The 18,696-nt window shown below is 40.4% G+C and overlaps 1 protein-coding gene across 1 annotated transcript in view; it reads left to right on the top strand.

Moving 5' to 3' along the window:
• The first annotated feature begins 1,632 nt into the window (after positions 1-1,632).
• Positions 1,633-18,696, top strand: part of KITLG (KIT ligand) — a 53,783-nt gene continuing 36,719 nt past the window's right edge. The window contains exon 1 of the mRNA XM_054273165.1: positions 1,633-1,776. Coding sequence (XP_054129140.1) covers positions 1,762-1,776 — 15 coding nt within the window. The 5' untranslated portion in view covers positions 1,633-1,761. The remainder of the gene's footprint in view (positions 1,777-18,696) is intronic.

Here is an 18,696-nt window from a genome sequence, read left to right as displayed (position 1 = left end):
CTCCCTTTCACTGCTTACCTATTGCTTTAAAGGAAGAGACTATTTCTACATGCATATAAAAGTCTGACAAATTCAGCTCAGTAATAATCATGAAATGCAAAAAAAAAAACTGACAGAAAGGGAATGAATCCATCAGTATTGTCATGCAGCAAAAGAAAATTTTTGACCCATTTTCCTGGATTTGATGCAGAAGCAAAATTATATCAGATTTTTATCTGAAAAATTATATTAGATGTTTATCCAAATATATAGCAAAGTTGGGGATGAGTTCAAAACCTTTCTGTACCTGAACAGCTCACCTTTACTTTGGCAGAAATCAAGTCTTTACAAAAACTTATCATTAATTCCAGAAGAATATTAGACTGACTTTCTAATGAAATCTCTTATTGTACACTCTAATCTCCTTTAGGAAATGACCATTGACTGGGTCAGACTATCCTTCCTTCGTTCTAACGTTCTTTAAATTTCCACCTATTATGGCTGTTTCAGGAGATACCAGTTCCATAAACTGCTCTGCATTCAATTTAATTCACACCCAAAATTCAATTCGTATTAACCTTAGGAGCTGCGTTCTCTAAAGAGGACTAAAATTCTGCGGCTACTGCTGTGATGGATTGGCCAGAAGACTCCGAGCAGTAAGTCAAGTCGCTTTTCCACACCCAACACTAATGCATTATTTACACGGGATGCAAATTGTAACAGCATGTAAAAAGTACCCGCAGGATCACCTTTGAAGAAGCGTTAGGAGGCACTGCTCAACAATTTTTTCTGTGTCTGGAGCAGGTACGGGAGTTTCTAAGCTCCAGCTGAAATGCTTATCCCAGTGCTTAACTTGCATTCACCGAGTATGGGAAAGCAGCGCTGGAATGGCAATGACAAGCCCAGGGCGGCCACCTCGGCCGTGCGCGCCGCTGCAGCGGCTGCTGCGCCGGGAGCGCCGGGCACCGGCTGGGAGCGCCGCCAGCCTCCGAGCCCGCTGCCCTCCCCGCCGCGGCCCGGGCCGGCGGGTTCAGCCGGGGGGCACCCCTCTTTTCCCCAGCGTGGGTGGGGGACCCAACCCAAGGACTGGGCTCGGCGCCCGCAGCCCGGCCGACCTCGAATGCCGCGGCGGCGTGCGGCTTCCCTGCACGCTGCCAGAGTCCCCTCGGGCAGGGCCGGCGACCCCCGCCCCGCTCCCCGCGGGGGGATCGGCTGGGATCGCCCGTCCGGGCACGGCGGACGCCCCGGCGCCGGCCGGGAGGAGCCCTGTGCGCCCAGCCCCGGGGCCGGTACCCGGCGCCCCCCGCCCCGCATGCCCACACCCCCTGCGCATCCCCGCCCGCCCGCGGCCCCGCTCCCCTCCGGCGCTGGCGAGGGGCAGGCTCGGCTTGTTCCTGCCTCCAACTTGCCCCGAGTTAACTCGGGTTTCCCCCGCCCCGCAGGGTCTGCCTGGGCTCCCGGTCCTCCGGGAGGGCGGGAGGGAGGGGAAAGGCGTGTCCTGCCTGGGCTGCCGCCGCCGCCGCGGTTGGAGGCAGATCGGAGATATAAAAGAACTGGCCGGGGGCCGGCGGTGGCTTCAGTGAGCGCGGACGCTCAGGCCGTGGGGAGGGGGCGCAGCGGGGCGCGCGGAGCGGCGGCGGGACGGGCGGAGGCAGCGCGGGGCTCGCCGTGGGCAACCCCAATGCGTGGACTATCGGCTGCTGCATTATGCTGGAGCTACAGTTCCGCTGAAGGGAGTTTGCACACGGCCGGCTGGGCTGGACTGCAGCGCTGCCGTTCCTTATGAAGAAGGCACAAGTGAGTGCGGCCGGGCGGTGGCGGCGGGGTACCCACCTGCCCGCGGGCGGAGCTGCCCCGCGGCTCCCGGCGGAGTGGGGCCGCGGGCGCGGAGGGGGCGCGGGCCGGGGCAGCCGCCGGGCGGGCAGTGCGCGTCCGCGGGGGCGGCGGCTCCGGGCTGTCCGAGAGGCGGGCGTGGGGGACCCGCCGGGGGTGGGAGCCGCTGCCCCCGGGGAACGGGCTGGGGGAGCGAGGTGAGGGGGAGAAAAAAATAATATCGCCCGGTCTTGCTCTCGGCGTTCCGCAGCCCGTGGAAAAGTTGCAGCAAACGGCCGGACCAGCGGCCGAGCCTTCGGAGATCTCGGAAGGCGCTGGGAAAAATTGCCGTAGTAAATCAGTTGTCTGTGTTTCCCTGACGAGTGCGAGAACATGAAATAATGGGGGGCAGCAGTGCAGTGGCTGCGGTTCCCGGTGTCTCCCCGCACGCCGCTCCAGCGTGCGGCGCCGGGCGGGTGCTGTGGGAACCCCGGCATTTCGCCCTTCGCCCTCCCGCATCCCGCCGGGAAGTGCCGCTCTGTGCCGCTGCGGGGGCCCTTGCCATTATCTCTGCAGGCTCTGTAGAGATTTCAGTCACTACGCTGTGCGTTTTTTAGAAGGAAGCAAGGGACAGACATGAGTGGAAAATTGTAACAAGAAGTGGCTCGAGGAAACTCTAACGGGAGAAAGTTAAAGGCTGGACTTCGCAAGGTGCCGATACCCTCTACCCGGGCAGACCCCAGCGAGAGCCAGGACTGCTCCGGGAGAGAACAATGCATGGACACGCACACCGCTGCCTCTGCGCTGGGGGCTTTTCCCTCCTTCTACATTGCTGCGTTAGAAGCGAGATAGTTTTTGCCTTCGTCTGTTTCTTGGCTATTGCTGGGTCACCTACACACCAGTGAAGACACTTCAGAAGTTGCTGGAAAAGACATAAAACATATTTTAAAAAAAGATCTTAGCGAAATATTTTGGGTAGTTAAATAATTTTTCAAGAGATGAGAGGAATTAGAGATACTCACATTCTGAAATATTTAAATCTCACCTGACGGAAGCACTGGAGAACGTACCCATGTTTAAGAACTTAAAACTTGGAGACTTAATTTTTGCGATCTGCCTGATTCTGATGTACACTGGGGTTTTATCTTAAGTTATCAGCTCTGAATTTTAGCAATGTGTATCCATTGCTGTTATTCACATTAGATTACTATAGATGCCTTGAACAAAGATGTTTCAGACCCTGTATACACAATTATTTAAATGTACTGAATAGATTATTAATTGTGAAGGGTCTCTTAAAGTCTGAGAGTCATGTTTATGTGTTTACGAACGAGGATTTATGAGTGGAAGCAGTGAAGCATTTTATTACATTTGAACTGTAAACTTATAAAAGTCAACAGACTACTTTTGCAAATTCAAAGCAAAGCAGGAACAATCCATCTCTCCCAGTAAACTGGGAAAGACAGGCAGCCTTGGCATTCAGGACCATTTGGCTTGACTCAGGGGCTCACAAGCTGTAGCCTGTGGAATAGCTTCTTGTCATGGTGGTGAAGCATCTGTCAGCCTTCAAGCAGTTATGCTTCCTGCTTTTTGGAGGCACTGACAGACTCCTAGTTCTCCAAGGGGTTGTTTCCTATATTTTAAGGAGTAGCAAACAAATGTGATACCAAACCATTAATCATTCCAAGGGGATCAGAGCAGGACATACTTCAAGAAGACTTGCCATTAATACCATGAAGACCCTGTGCAAAGAGAGCAAGCAAGTGAAGTGGGTACAAGGAAGAGAGCTTTAGCACATGAGGGCACTCGACACATTATAAAGTAAATCTTAATCTACATGCTCTCTGTGGCTACTTCAGTCATTGTCTAGACTGGTAACTGTCATAATGGAAAGGACAAGATCAGAAAACTGGGGAAAAGGTTAATATTTCTTACAATAAAATATTCTGCAATAGACATACTACAGAAAGCAAGAACCACACACTTGCTGAGCCTTGCAAACACTTGGTTATGCCCGGATATTGTTTAAAATAAATCAGGGATTTTGATCTTTGAGGTGATGTTGCACAGTGATAATATATAAGTAGTGCAGCTGAAGGAGTAGCTGAGTCACACATCAGCACAACGAAAGTGCTGAAAGAAGAGTCCTGTTGAGTTGGTCCGTTTATTTAAATCAGTCTTAACCTGAGAAACCACAGGAACTGCAGGAGCACATTCCCCAACAGTGTCAGTCCTAGAAGTGATGTTTATGAAACTCCGTGCTTTAATGGACACATAACCTCCCTGTTTTAAACTTACCAACACCTGGATTTTTCTTTATAAGTAATGATTTCCTTAAAGAAGTGATTAAGCATTTAGGGTTCAGTCATACAAATCCTTTTTCAATGAGGCTATTTCCATGAATTAATCTTATTGAAGGATTACTTGGATGAGAGGATTTGTAGGCTTAAATACTTAGTAATTAAAACTATTATCAGAAGTGAGTTTATGTCCTTTTGCATGCTAATATGACAACAAATAAAATGTCACTGATGTCTGGACAGCCTTTTACAATTTGAATAAAACAGGGTTAGTGATGCCAGTGTGATATGATCTTGCAAAAACATGTAGCAGTTTTCTGATTAGCTTGCTCTTTGTGTGATTTGAAGGCAACCTAAATAGGATTAAGTTACTAAGAAATATGTTGCAAAGAGGGGTCACCTGTAGGGTAGCTCTGAAGGCTGATAAGGTATCACAGATACATGGTTCAGGCACTTGATCTCCTGCAGTAAGTTAGATGCACATCCTCTTAGAAACGTCAGTATTGAAAGTGTCTTAGATTTCAGCAGAGCTTTCTGCCTCTGATCGTGTGCATTATTGTTGGCAGTTAAATTACCATCTTAGGTTGTCCTATCTGTATGTTTGGGTCACTAAAGTGGAAGCCTCTATAGAAATTATTGTGGATTGGTACCTGGAAAAAGAATTAGTACTTAAATTGGCACTTCTAGTCTCCTGTCAGCAGGCTAAATCAGAAATGCAAATCAGATACCTGATACCTTGGTGTGAGCTTGATTTTAGGTGAAATAGTGTCTTCTGATCATCAGTCTTTCTTGCTCATTCTGCAAAAAAATGAACACTAGGAACTGGAAGATATTTGGAGCTTATGGCAGGTATAGATCTGCTGCTCATTAAATAGGAAAAGAGAATTTGCTGTAGCCAGAAAGATGCTGTGCTATTCATATTAGGCAATGGACTAAGGTCTCTGTTCCCCTGGTTTTGACTCTGTTCAAGGGAATCCAGTTTGCAAGTACTGCAGCTGGAAAGAACATCCTGGAATAAAGAGTGGTATGGAGAATAAACAGCAGATGACCTTGAAAGATTCAGGGGTGGGGGACCATTTTGTAAGGACTGTTTAGTGATATTTTTATTGATTTCTTTTCTTCACCTGCTTTTATTATGCACCTGCAAGTTCTTATCTCCGTGCACTATTCAGCACGTGGCTTTGTTGTTTGAAGTGAGGCCAGTAACCCAGTCTTCTCCTGACCCAGTTTTGCCATTGCACTGAAATCTGTTTTTTCCCTTTATGCACTGCATGTCAGTCCTTCAGGTACGGCTCTGCAAGCTGACAGTGCCATTCTCCAAGTTTTGTTATGTGATTTAATGGTATGCTGGCTCATGTAATCACCATATTGTACGAAAGTTAAGAGTTGGCAAGATGCAGCCCTTGGCTTCGGATGGGCAATGCTCAGTATGCAGCATGTAAACACAACACCCATTTATTAGAAGCAAAGGAAGGAAAAATCTCCCTACGCAATTCCATTTGAGTGTTGTGGGAGCTGACATGAAAACGAAAGTGCTTGTTCTCGCCCTGGTCTTTGGTGTGCCAAACCTGAGATTAGTCAGCCTTTTAAACACACTGTAAAACTGCTTGTTTTTTGTTGGTTGTGTTTTTCTCCATGTGTTTGTGGGAAAAGGAGATGGATGAATGTAAGGTGAGTGGCAAGCAGTAGCACTTTTCTTTTAATTGTGTTGTTTGGCCCATGTTTGTATTGCCAACCCAGTCATATGTAAACCTGCAAAGCTGACTTTTCGTAAATATTACCGATGCTGAAATAACTGGCTGCAGGGGGCACATGAAACACAGGCTTCTTTGCTGGATGGTCTTAGTAATTGACAAATGTAAATAATATCAGACATCTATTAGTATGTGAATGAAAGTATGAGAAAACAAAAATGGTGTTAAGTATTTTATTTTATTAAAGCTGGTAGCATGTACAGTATCAGAGGTCATTGATAGTATGATAATGAAGACATTAATTCTACTGTATGTCTGAATAAAGGCCAGTTTAGGAGGTCAGATTTATGAACACTTTGGATCATATTAGTGTAGAAAATAATTGTCATCTGATTTCCTACACTTATCTAATAAACTCTGGGTGAATGATTGGTTGCTGTTTCTGTTTAAACCAGGTTTAAATTATATAAGGTAGATTAATACAGTAATGATTTTAAATCTCATTAGGAATTTTCTGCTATATATGTATTTTTCCATTATTGTTGCTGTGTGGAGCAGAGCTAATTTTTTGTGCAAGGTGGAAATAGCATCAGGTGTAGCATCAGCAAGATATCACTGCAGGTATTGCCTGAAGAAGTCCCTTATGGTTCTCACTGCTGTGCAGCCATACTGTGGAGCACACTGTTTTGCAAAGTGGGGAGGTAAATGCCGATCTTCGAGCTATTTCATCACCACTTGAAGCAACAGTAAAAGTGAGACCGTGTGCTGCAGGCTTGGGGGACTGAGTGCAGGCTCCTCTGCTGCAGGGCCAATAGCTAACTGCTGCTTCACGGTGGTCAGTGCTCCTGGAAGGATCTCTCAAGCTGGTCTTCTGAAAGGTCACCTTTCACTTACCTCCCAGCTCTAAACTTTCATTGTTGCTAAAGAACACTTGGTTATTTTTTTTTTCCTTCACTTTTGCTGCAAAACCTACTCAATGGAGAAAATTGAGTTTAGGACCCTCAAGATCATATTTAGCCCAAGCCACAAGAGCCACCCTTTCTCCCACCTGTATGACAGTCATTCACATGTACTTGTTAATGTTCCAGTGAAGAACTTCTAGGAGTCCAGCTGGCTATTTCAGTCTTCTTCTACCTTCACTGGCTTCTCACTGGTTTTAGGCAGCTGGGAAGTCAGAGAGAGGTGTTGTGTCCTGGCAGCCTTGGAGCTGGGCCAGGTGGTGGGCTACACTCTTCAGCTTAGACTGATGCTCTGCAAAGTATGCAGGTTTAGTCTGGGCTCTCACAAAAGGAAGCATGCATGGTCTACAGCAATTAACTCTGAGTTTGTGAACAACTTTGATTCAATCCAGACTGAAAAGCTAATCTAGAAAAATTTACGTGAGAATGCGCACTAGAGTGAGACAGACACACATTCACATATTTTCTTGGGTAGCATCCTAAATCTCTGGGAAGCTTCTGACTATCTAGTTTATCTTGTTGAAGCTGTTCTGTTGAAGGTTTATTTGTTCAATCTTGAGGGTGGTTTACACATGAGCTAAGAATGTGGGGGAGACTGTATTTCAGACCTCAACTCCTAATTCACAGATTGTGAATCATGCCACCCTCGAACCTCCATTCAGAAAGATTTAAGCATTTTCAAGTCAGAGTCTGAAAATATCAGTCTGTCTGCCATATCTGTTCTTGGAGCTTGGCCAATCCCACGTGACTGAACCTGGCTTCAATCACCTTAAATGTCTTAGTGACAATAAATCCAGTGTCTTATTTAGCAGGCCTTCTGCCTTTCATTTGTTCTGCTGCCATCAGCTCCAGGAACATCAGTTCACTGACAGTTAAAGCCAACAATAAATTTAGTCCAATTAGCTCTGTCATCTATTCTTTAGATATACTTTGAGAAGTTTTTAGAAGCACCCTAAATACGGCTTTAGATATATGTGAAGTGTATGCAGTGTATTTACTGTGGACCTGTATTCTGCATTTGCTATGGCTGGAATCTCTGTACTTGATGTAGTCAGGATGACTTGTACTGATGACCTTCCAGTGTCTTTCCTCCTAAATGAATCACACTGTTTTGTAACTTTTCTCATGAGCTTGTGCTTGCTTCGTAGCAGCAGACCAAGGTATGTCTTCCTTTTATGTTTGCAGCATGATACATCATTACTGGATAGATTCTTTGGTCTGTTTAGTAACACATGACCTCTTAATTACTTCTGGAAAAAAGTTATTCTGGCAGTATAAGTCAGACTGTAAAACCAAGTTGTGCATGTCCTGGCAATCTATCTCTGTTTAAAACACAAAATGAACTCTGTGCAAAGCATACAGCAGCTCTTTTTGTAAGACTTGTTCCAGGACAAAAGAATGAACTTGATGATGTGTATATAACACATTCTGAAAATGTGGTGTAATACACTGATATAAAAATTTCATTTAAAAGAAATTAATATAATATATTTAAACTTTAAATATTATATTAGTGTACAATATGGATATAAAATACTATATAATGTTTGATGTTATAAAGTGCCTGTAATGTGAAGGATTTAAAGTGTGTAGGAAAATTTCTTCCACCATTTCATGTTGGTCCAAAAAAACTCCTGTCTCTTTAGAGAGATTTCATAATTGTATAAAATGGGAGTATGATACCAAGGTGCTGGCTTTTGTGGTCTAACTGAAGTAAGACACTAAGGAGTCAGGCATGATACATTTAAATTAATAATATGCTGTATATATGCAAAATAATTCACTAAATGAAAAGAAGTGCTTAGAAATTTAGGGAGGTTGAAATTTAAACATGCTAATAGTCTATTGTAAAAAAGTCCTAAGTTCCAACCCTCTAATTTCCACCCTTCATTTGCTCATTATTAAGTGAACTCAGCAAAATTTGTCTTCTGCATTAAATAGCAAGCAGACAATATTATGCATTATGTCTTTAAGCTGATACAGATCTGAATGTCAGTTCTTCCTGAGATTTGTTTTTCTTTTACTACTTTGAAGCATGCAGGAATAGGAGCATTAGTCAGCCAAATGAATTTAGGAAGCTTGTATAACAGTGCTTGGCACCCTCTTTCGTTTGGATTAAAAAACATGTTCCTGAATAAACAGAGCTTTTTGGTGGTTATTTTAAAAAGGAGGGGGAAAAAATGTATCTCCAGTATTCATAATTGGTGTCTTTTTCAAGTTACTGTGCTTCAGCAATGTGTGCATTGCATTTCTGTTCTAAAAGCAAAAACTACCAGTGCTGTATTTGACACCAGTTTAAATGATTCTAATGGATGTTGCTTTATTTTCTAGGAAATGCAAACCTTTCTTATAAACTATAAATTTCATTACTGTCACTGAAGGTGCTTTGATCTTCTGTTTTATAATCCCTGACAAAGAATGTGCCCTAGGTTGGCCATGCACTCTCTAAAACTTCTGGCCATAATTGTAGTCTGTTCCAAACTGTTTAGATGTATTTCTTCAGTGTTTGTTCCATTAATAGTGGAATACTAGCCAGTGTTTCAGGCTGCTAAAATCAATGAAAAACTTGCTATTTTTAAAAATTCGACTCCAATCTCAAGTCGGATGGTGTTCATAGTACTCCATCCATTTTCTTCTGGATTTTTTTTCTTATCCTCATAGCTCAAGGCCACATCTGAAAATGTCAGCAAGTTTATCACCTCTTCCCCTCAAGACAGAAAATACCTTCATTTCTTTGTGCAGCTTTCCCACCATCTACTGTGTTTAAGTTGGTGTCCTCACCTCTGCCAACAGAACTTCTGCACTTCCAGTATCCACAGTACTGAAGGTGTGTCTATCAGCATCTTGTTTGCTCACATACACCTTGAGCTTCATCTCCAGTGTATGTTCTCTATATTTTTTCTGGCATTTTTATTTCCCATTACCTTTTGGAGCCCACTTCAAATATTAGTCCTCTGAATAACCTGTTGTCACTGTATTTTGTATCATCTATGGAAACAAAGTGTCTCTTTGGACAGGATCAGAATGAATCCATTGTTCCATGGAATATATTGGATTTTTGTTTTACAACTCTTGCAAGCTATTATTACAGTTAGGAAGAGTCCTCTGAAATACTGCTCTGCCATTTCCAGAAGTGACAATACTTTTTTTTCTCTGTAAAGTCAGTAGTTTTCTTAATACATTAAGAAATTCTTGCTTTTTTTTTGTTTTGTTTGGTTTTTCTTTTAATGGTCAGATACTTATTGAGAACAAAGGAAATCCTTTTAGAAGTATTTGGTATTGCCTTCCCTGTGTGTCTCAGCTCTGTTACCTAACCAAGTGAGAAACACCTGATTTACTGCTTTCATTTTACTTTTGAAAAGTTCTGGTCTAATAAGTTCTTTAAATAATTGAAGTGAATTTCTATCTTCTCATTCAGTGCATTAAAAAAGAATAAATCTCTTCTCACATGCAGGTTTTAGAGATCAGCTAAACATTTGCCAGTAATGGTCAGATTCTCTACAGTACTGTTGGTCATTTCCCACTGTAACAGAATGTTGTTGACATTTGCAAATGGCCTGAGACATATGTGAAGTTAATCTGCTTTTAGCCTACTAAAATCTGGTTCATTTCTATTGAAACAAGTCAATTCCATCCAAGAACACTATTTCAGTTACTGTTGAATTAGTACCTGTTCAAAGTGCTATTTGTCAAACAATTATGTTCTTTTTGCATTTATTCACTATGAAGGAGTCGTCTTCTTAACATACATACTCTATTACTTATTTCAAAGTAAATGGTGCAATTCCTGTAAAACTGGGAAGCACTCAAGTAAGCTTGCTAAAAATTATCGATTATGAGAATGCATAACTAGTCACTGGAATTTTAGAGTGCAGACATTGAAAAGTAAATGCTCTGAAGATATTTACACTAATCTTCTCAAAAATGGGTTATATTTTCTGTGAGATTAATTATGGAAGCCAAAGAAATTTCATAATAGACTAGGCAAATTAATGTGTCTTCTTTAATAAGAATGATCCTAGGAAGCATTTGAGAACTAGGTGTAAAAATAATCCAAGAAACCACATTATATTGTGTCAATATATGTATGAGTTTTCTATCAGCACATCTGTAACAAAGATGCTATTGAACCTGTACAAGAATAATTTCACTATTGACAGTTGCCATTCTTTCTAATTCACATGAATACTTTTGAGCAAATGTAAAGCTCTGTATCACACTACACATGATTTACAATTCCATTTTTAATGAGCAAAAGTAAAGGTAAAAGAACTGTTTTTACAAAGTGTTGTGTTTTGTTGTATTGTTGCAGATGCTGTGAGACTAGCTAATATTTAATCTCAGTTATTTAACTAAATTCATAATACTGTGTTACTGGTGTAAGAGTCATGTTTCATGGGCATTAGTATCTAAAAGGCATTTATATTTCTTCAAAATGGTACAGACTTAGGGAGCTTTTTTTCTCAGATTTTTTTCTGTCCAGTTATGTGTGTGTTTCCATAGTGTAAGCTGAATGATTTAACTTCTTTTTGGAATGCTTACCCCACAATTTCTGTGGTGTTTTTTTTAAGGAAAGCCACAAGGAGAGCTTCAGGTTTAAGATTAGATGTTTACAGTTCTCTCTAGTTAGCATAACTCAAACAAAAACATCAAGATACCATGTGAATGACATTCATATTAATTCTGTAGTCACAATTCTGTGATGATGAAGTTAGCTGGGATTTATCCTGTGTCTCTTAACTGTAAGCTGAGAGCACTTGCATGTTGGTATATATCATAGTAGTGTGCCTGTTCTTCCTGGACACATAGCAGAATTGTGGGGAAACACTGAAATACCAGAAACACTTTGATGGAGTTTGTTGTTGTTAGTCTATACAAATCCCAATCAAAATCAAAAACAAACAAGAAAACAATAACAACAAAAAAATAAAAACAACAGAAAACCCCCACTAAACAAAAAAAACCAAAAAACTCTAAACCCACCCACAAACCACCAGAATATTAAAAATACTATTTGTGTGAACAGATGTAAAGATAAGGGCAGGATATAAATTGTAAGTTGGGTTAATTTTAAGGTAATGACAAGGTGATTATAACTTCATAGATTTGGTGAACATGGTGGTTTTTAATTTTCTTAAATATATATTACCTCTTAACACATTAACTCTTAATTCTTGTCTGTCGAATTAATGAATATGTCCAGAGTTGAAAAGAATTTTTCTTACCAGCTTGCCTCTATTGTTGCATTGCTAGCAGCTCTTGCTGTATTTAATTTGCTTGGTAGAAGGCAGATGGGAACTCTGTATTAATAGTGTTCAATGAAAGGAATAGAAAAGCCCAGTTCCTGTAAAAGAAATGCATTCAATGCATGAAATATATTTGTGTTTCAAAATGGATGAACAAGGAGGAAAAATGGAAATTGCTTATTTAGATTCTTAAAAAATAAAGACCTAATAAAAAACTTAAGTAGCCCCACAGTGTATCCCTCTTATCTTAACAGTTTAAGGGGAAAAAAAATAATTAGGACAGAAAGCAAAGTGTAGGAACAAGTCATTAATTTGTAACATGGCAAAAACCTAAAAGGTAATGTTCTCTAATTGTCAGTAACCTCATATAGTTCAATCTTGTAATAGGGTTCACAGATTGATGACAACATGTGCAAGCTACATAAATTACTCAGGTTAATTGAAACTAAAAGAGATTCTGAGGAACTTTATAAAGGTTTAGAGGAGATGGGAGAACAGATGGCGTGATGGCAAGTGGAGTTTGTTGTGTTGAAGAGCAAGGGGGATGTATTTTGGAAGGAATGTTTTGAACTAATTGTAACTGAATTAATAAAGGCCATTTCAATTACTTCTGAAAGGTACTTCCAAGCTCTTATTTATGTTCTTGTAGCAATGCTTGGTCAGGAAAATGAATGAAAAACCCCTATATTGTGACCGTAGTAGAACAAATCAGACAGCATATTGGGATGCAGTAGAAGCAGAAAGAGAAATTCGAAAGTGGAGTGCTTTTATGATAGTGTTCATCAGCCATCCCAAAAAAAGTTCTGGTTTTTCCCATTGAAAAAAAGAGCATAACAGAAATAGGGATCTTAAAATAGGCAAAAGCATTATAAGGGAGCAATTTGCATATGATGAGAGACTGAAATTTGATTGCAAGAAACTACTGAATGATTTGCAGAACATAGTAGAGAGAATGATTGCTGGACATTACTGTTCCTGTCTTGGTATAAGAATAAATAAATATTTAACAGAAGAGGCTAAAACTGGCAATGCCGCCTTAACACAAAATTACCACTCTGGAAAGGTTTTTTGACACTAGATATAATATGGCTTGAAATGCAGCTTGATATATGTTAGAACAAGCCCAAGAGGTCACATCCAGAAAGGGGTAGTCCTAGTCTTCTCATCTTTGCACATCTCATCTCCTCCTCCACTCATTCCTCAGGGATTGCTTTTTGTCTCTCAGCTGAATTGGCTAGTCACTGGCTGAATTTACAGGCTTGCTTAGGGGTCGGGTGAATGTCAGAGGGAGGGAAGCTGCAGAGGAGGAGCCCTCAGGTCTCAGCAGCAGGGAGCTGTTAGATGGCTTCAGACCATCTCATTAGCCTCCTTGACTGAAGAAAAAGGGATTATACCCTTAAGTAAGTAAAATGCCATGGTTATTTCAGTTTACACTCTGTGCATGAAATGTTTCTCATCTTCTAATTCATGCAACTCAGAAGAAATTTTTATATAGGCAATGCATTCTGTAAATCTGAATTACCAGGTTTCTTCAGTTTTCCGTGGGCACCAGACTAATCATGTACTGATCAGACACTTCTTATTTTTCAAATCTTCATTGCCTTAATTGTACAAGTCAGGTTTGGCCTAATTATAAACTCAGTTTCATATACAACCATCTGCCTAAATTACCATCTGTAACAATTCAGCCTTTAGCTTAGAAGAAAGGAAAACACTTTTAAGATATATTGTAGCTGAACTTCAATTACATGGGAAAGTAATGACAGCTGAGATTTTATATTGAAAGATTGTTCTTTTACCATGTGACTATCAATGGTGAGAAGTCAAAATTTTAAACTTGTTGCACAGCCCTAGCCATTGAAAACCAGTGGAGTTTCCATGCACCATCCCCAAAAGATACTCCTGTACAGCACTTCTGTGTTAGCAGGAAAAAACACTTTAAAAATGTGTCCACTTTTAGAGGTGCATAGGAATTAAAAGTATGCTTGACTTTCTGATGCAGTAATGTACTTGTTGGATTTTTGTGTTAAAGGAAGCATTTTGATCAGTCTCACCCCATTTTTGCTACCTTAAACTTATGTTTTCCTGGAAAAATGTTACACATGTGTTGAAATTCTTAAAATGGCCATTCTGACAATCTGCTTTCTTAAAAAAACCCAGCAACATATGCCCCAGGAAATAATTTCAGACAGAATTTATAGAATTAACAATGGCATGATGCATTTTAGTACATCTTGAAAAAGGAATTTAAGCTTGTTTTCTACTGTAAAAATATGCAGTTAGAATAATAATAACAACTTTTTTTTCATGTGCCAATATTTTTGGCATATGAAAATGCTTTTGGTTTAGATCAAAAACCTAAAAAAAATATAGTTGACTTTTCTTACTAATATACTAATGTAATTACTTTAAGACAAGGCATAATGTGTTTGTAATTCCAGCTTGCTGAGGTAAATGGCTTATTGGCTGCCCAGTGCTTACGTTGTCTTGCAAGCATACTTAAATGTTTTGAAGATTAGTTTTTAATTTGATGTGTCTCTTACCTGATTTGTCTGCAGTCTCACAGGCTTCAAGGCATTTGAGAATAATCTCATACACTTGTCTATTGCTTTGGATAAATATTCTTTTCACAAAAAACCATAGATCCATTATTAATGTACTTATATTCTAATAACAGTGTAAATGTAATGTATCCTTTTACAGATCATTACCTTAAAGCTAAATTGATCACTTTGGTTTTATATATGTATAGGAAGACACGCAATTCAAATTATGTAGGAAATAAAATGCTGTCTGACATATGAGGGAACTGAGTTGAAATCAGGATCTGGAAAAAGTTATGGCATTTTGTGAGGCGCTTTTCCCTGGTAGAAAGTGTTTTAAACCCGATTTTGTCTTACTCTATGTTATTTGGAAACAGCTAAGATAAACTTATATGAATCTCACAGGCATTTCTTGGAGCACTACTAGTATGTGCAGCTCAGTTTCTCAGGTAAACTGATAAGAAGTATGTACTCAAGATCTAATGAAACTTCAGAAATGTATAGTTTTAGGGGAAGTGGAAGCCTAGCAGTGTTTTTATGATCAGCTCAATGAAACTTTGTTTGGTTATTGACAAATATGGAATCATGGGCTCCAAGTTTTTGAATGGTAAGGTTCAAACTTACACATTTCCCAGGGAAATATCTTGACAGACATTATGCTGGCTAATGGTCAGTCAACTAGTGTACCAAGAAATGCTCTGTACAAAGAACAGAATTTTTACTGGGACAAAGATGTTCAACATGTTGAAAGTCCTCAGGGTTTTCTTGTATCTCTTGATGAAGGAAGATGAAAATTTAATACCAAGGACAGGAGATGCAGGTTTCATTTTTTACTTTTTTGGTTTTTTAGTATGCTGACTCTTAAGCGGCTTGCCTGTAAATACTTTTAATCTTTTCCCCTACCAAAGTATTTACCAAAACCTTTGGCAGTTTTTGTAAAAATTGACTATGGATAATTGCTAAAATGTCCACAGGGGCGGTTTATGGGAGCAGAAGCTGACCTCATTGCCTAACAACATGTTTTGTTTGAAACAGACAGAACATAATGTGGAAAGGATTATGTATTTTATTTCAATCTCAAACTGTTTCTGGCAAACAAGCTCTGTTTTGTTGAGTTTTCCTCATTCATTCTCTTATGGCACAGTGTACAAGGTGCTTGAAAAACATAGCATTTAATCTGTAAAATCATGTTTCTAAATCATGAATGACACATCATTAATAGACATTATGTGGGATAAAGTAAATTTTGTGATGAAAAATAGTGAGAAGGAGCAGAAACGCAGGCTTCACTATGGAAGACCATAACCTTGCCCCATTTCTGCAGCTGAGTTGTGTAATGGCACTCCCTCATGCTACTGGAGATCAATATGTTCAAAATACTTTTCATCCTTTGTACATGCCCCAAGGTAATAATTTAGGTTTAAAATAATGTCTATAAAAGCATCTTTTGAATTCTGAAAGGATAAATAACAGTTTTTATTACTTATGTTTAAAATTTTAGGTGTCACTACTGATGATAGAAGGAAACCTAAAATATCTGTTATTTATTTCCCAAGAGATCCAAGATTTAACACAGCTGTAGAGAAGAATGACCTTCTTTCATCAGTGTTGTAGTTGGTGTTGAAACTTTCACCACAGGCCTGGCGAACTGTTTTATTTTTTTAAATCTCTTTGTCCTGATTTGAGCAGGGATGGAGGTAATTTTCTTCCTAATAGCTGGTATAGTGTTGTGTTTTGGATTTAGCATGAGAATAATGCTGATGACATGCTGAGATTTTTAGTTGTTAAGTAGAGCTTGCCCAAAGTCAAAGACTTCTCAGCTTCTCATGCCCTGCCAGTGAGAAGGCTGGAGGGACACAGGAATCTGGAGGGGACATGGCCAGGGCAGGTGACTCAAACTGGCCAGAGGGATATTCCATGGCATGTGGCATCATGCTCACCATGTACATGGGGGAAAGCTGCCTGGGGGCCACTGCTGCTCGGGAACTGGCAGCTCAGCAGGTGGGGAGCACTTGAATTGTGCATCACTGGTTTTGTATATTACTATTGTTTTGTTACAATTGTTGCCATTCTTATTTTCTTCTTTTTATGTCCCCTTAAACTGTCTTGATCTCAGCCTATGGGTTTTCTCACTTTTATTCTTCCAATTCTCTCCCAGATCCCACTGGGAAGGAAGACTGAATGAGCAGCTGTATAGTTCTTAGTTGCCTTCTGGGGTTAAACCACAGATAAAAAATACAAAATCACTTTCCTCACCAACATACATGTTAGATCATAATTTGGAAAGTTCTCAACTGGGGCTTTTGGGGGATCAAAGTGAAAACTTTTTATTTCCTGTTTCAAACCTTTTTAAGTTGATGCAGGTGCTGCTGTCTGGAATATATCCAAAGAAGCCAGCTTTTGTGAAAAGTAGATTGGGTATACTTTTTATGTCAACAGTTACTTATCAATGGGAGAAACTGCTCTGACTAATGAGGAGAGATCCCATTGAAAGGTTGCTTGACTTAGTGTTGGTTTGTTTGTCTTCACTTCGGAAGCAACCACCTGGTTGGGTGCTGCACCCATTGAGACATTTGTAACAATACTCAGTAAGAGTTAGGGCAATCCTATATTTACACTTTCTGGAGAAGAGAGTCTGTGAAGCTAAGGTACTGTATAAAGCAAATAAATAAAATTTGTAATCTGAGAAGAGGTAAGAGGGAAAATTTTGTTTATTTCCATGAGATTTTGGGGGAGTTTATGTTGCTTTTTTGTCATGAAGCAATGAAAGTCAAATGGACTTTTTTAATATGCATAACAAAGACTCAAATGGTAGGGTTGATTTTTATAAGTACATGAAGACAACACACCAGGAAGAGGGGATTATGAATGCACAAACAAAGGAGCAGTGTTTCCATGAGAATGCATTGATATAAGCCACTGTCATTTACAAACCACTGTCACTTACACTGGACAGTACCAGGCTTTTATCATCAGAACAGAAGATCTGGGATAATTTCCCAAGATTCACTTGAGATCCTCTGTTCAGTTCTGAACACCTCACTACAAGGAAGACACTGAGGTGCTGGAGCATGTCCAGAGAAGGGCAGCAGAGCTGGTGAAGGCTCTGGAGCACAAGTCTTAAGAGAAACAGCTGAGGGAGCTGGGCAGCTGTTCTGCCTGGAGAAAAAGAAGCTCAGGAGAGTGATGAGCTCTCTACAGTGACCTGAAAAGAGTTCGTAGCCAGGTGAGAATTGTTCCCTTCTCCCAAGCAGAGCAATAGAACTAGAGAAAATGGCCTCAAGTTGTGCCATGGCGAGTTTAGATTCGACATTAGGAAAAATTTCTTCACCAAAATGGTGGCCAAGCACTGGCACAGGCTGCCCAGGGAAGTAGTTGAGTTATCAGGCCTGGAGGTATTTTAAAGATGTATAGATGTGATGCTTTGAGACATGATTTAGTGGTGGCAATGCTCAGTTAACAGTTGGACTTGATCTTAGAGGTATTTTCCAACCTGAATGATTTTGTGAATATTCTCTCCAATCCCACTTCACTCCACTCTTTCTATTTCGTTTTATCCAGTTCTATTAAAAATACAAGCTATCTTATCAAAGGAGTGGGATACAAAAAAATGGAATCTGGACCCTATGTATCCCAGGGGTTACCTGAAGCCCACAGTGTCTTTGAAAACTGATACCAGCTGTGGCGTGGGGCAGATAAAGTTACTGAAGAGATTTATGCTCCAAGAATACCAATCGTGTGAATGTCTGCTGACATGCTCAAGGAGGAGTGGATAGACCTATCCCTGTATGTTGGAATTCAGGTTAGTAATATCATTTGCCTTGAGTAGCAGATGATGCCAAAGCCATTCTGAATGGACTGCAGAGGACCACATTTGCACATGTTGGTCATGAGACCTTCTCAGTGAGAGAGGGACTGAGGAAAGCTTCTGGGGCTGGATCCCATGATCTTTATCATGATAAAAACCATATCATTAACACAAACTCTATTTCCTCACCTTATTCTGAGTGTTCTCGTAGACCACTAATGTAGACAGCAACTATAAAAAGTCTGGAAATGAAGAGTCTTACAATATGTAGTACAATACTGATGTGAAAAATTGTCATCCGTCAGCACTGTCAAAGCTTATACTGGTGTTGGCATATCAAAGAGCTCCAAACAGC

The sequence above is a fragment of the Melozone crissalis genome, unplaced genomic scaffold, assembly GCF_028551555.1.
Source record: "Melozone crissalis strain CALT ecotype California unplaced genomic scaffold, PUWL_Pcris_2 ptg000004l_1, whole genome shotgun sequence".
Taxonomy (NCBI): domain Eukaryota; kingdom Metazoa; phylum Chordata; class Aves; order Passeriformes; family Passerellidae; genus Melozone; species Melozone crissalis.
This window is presented reverse-complemented; position numbering and strand designations above follow the sequence as displayed.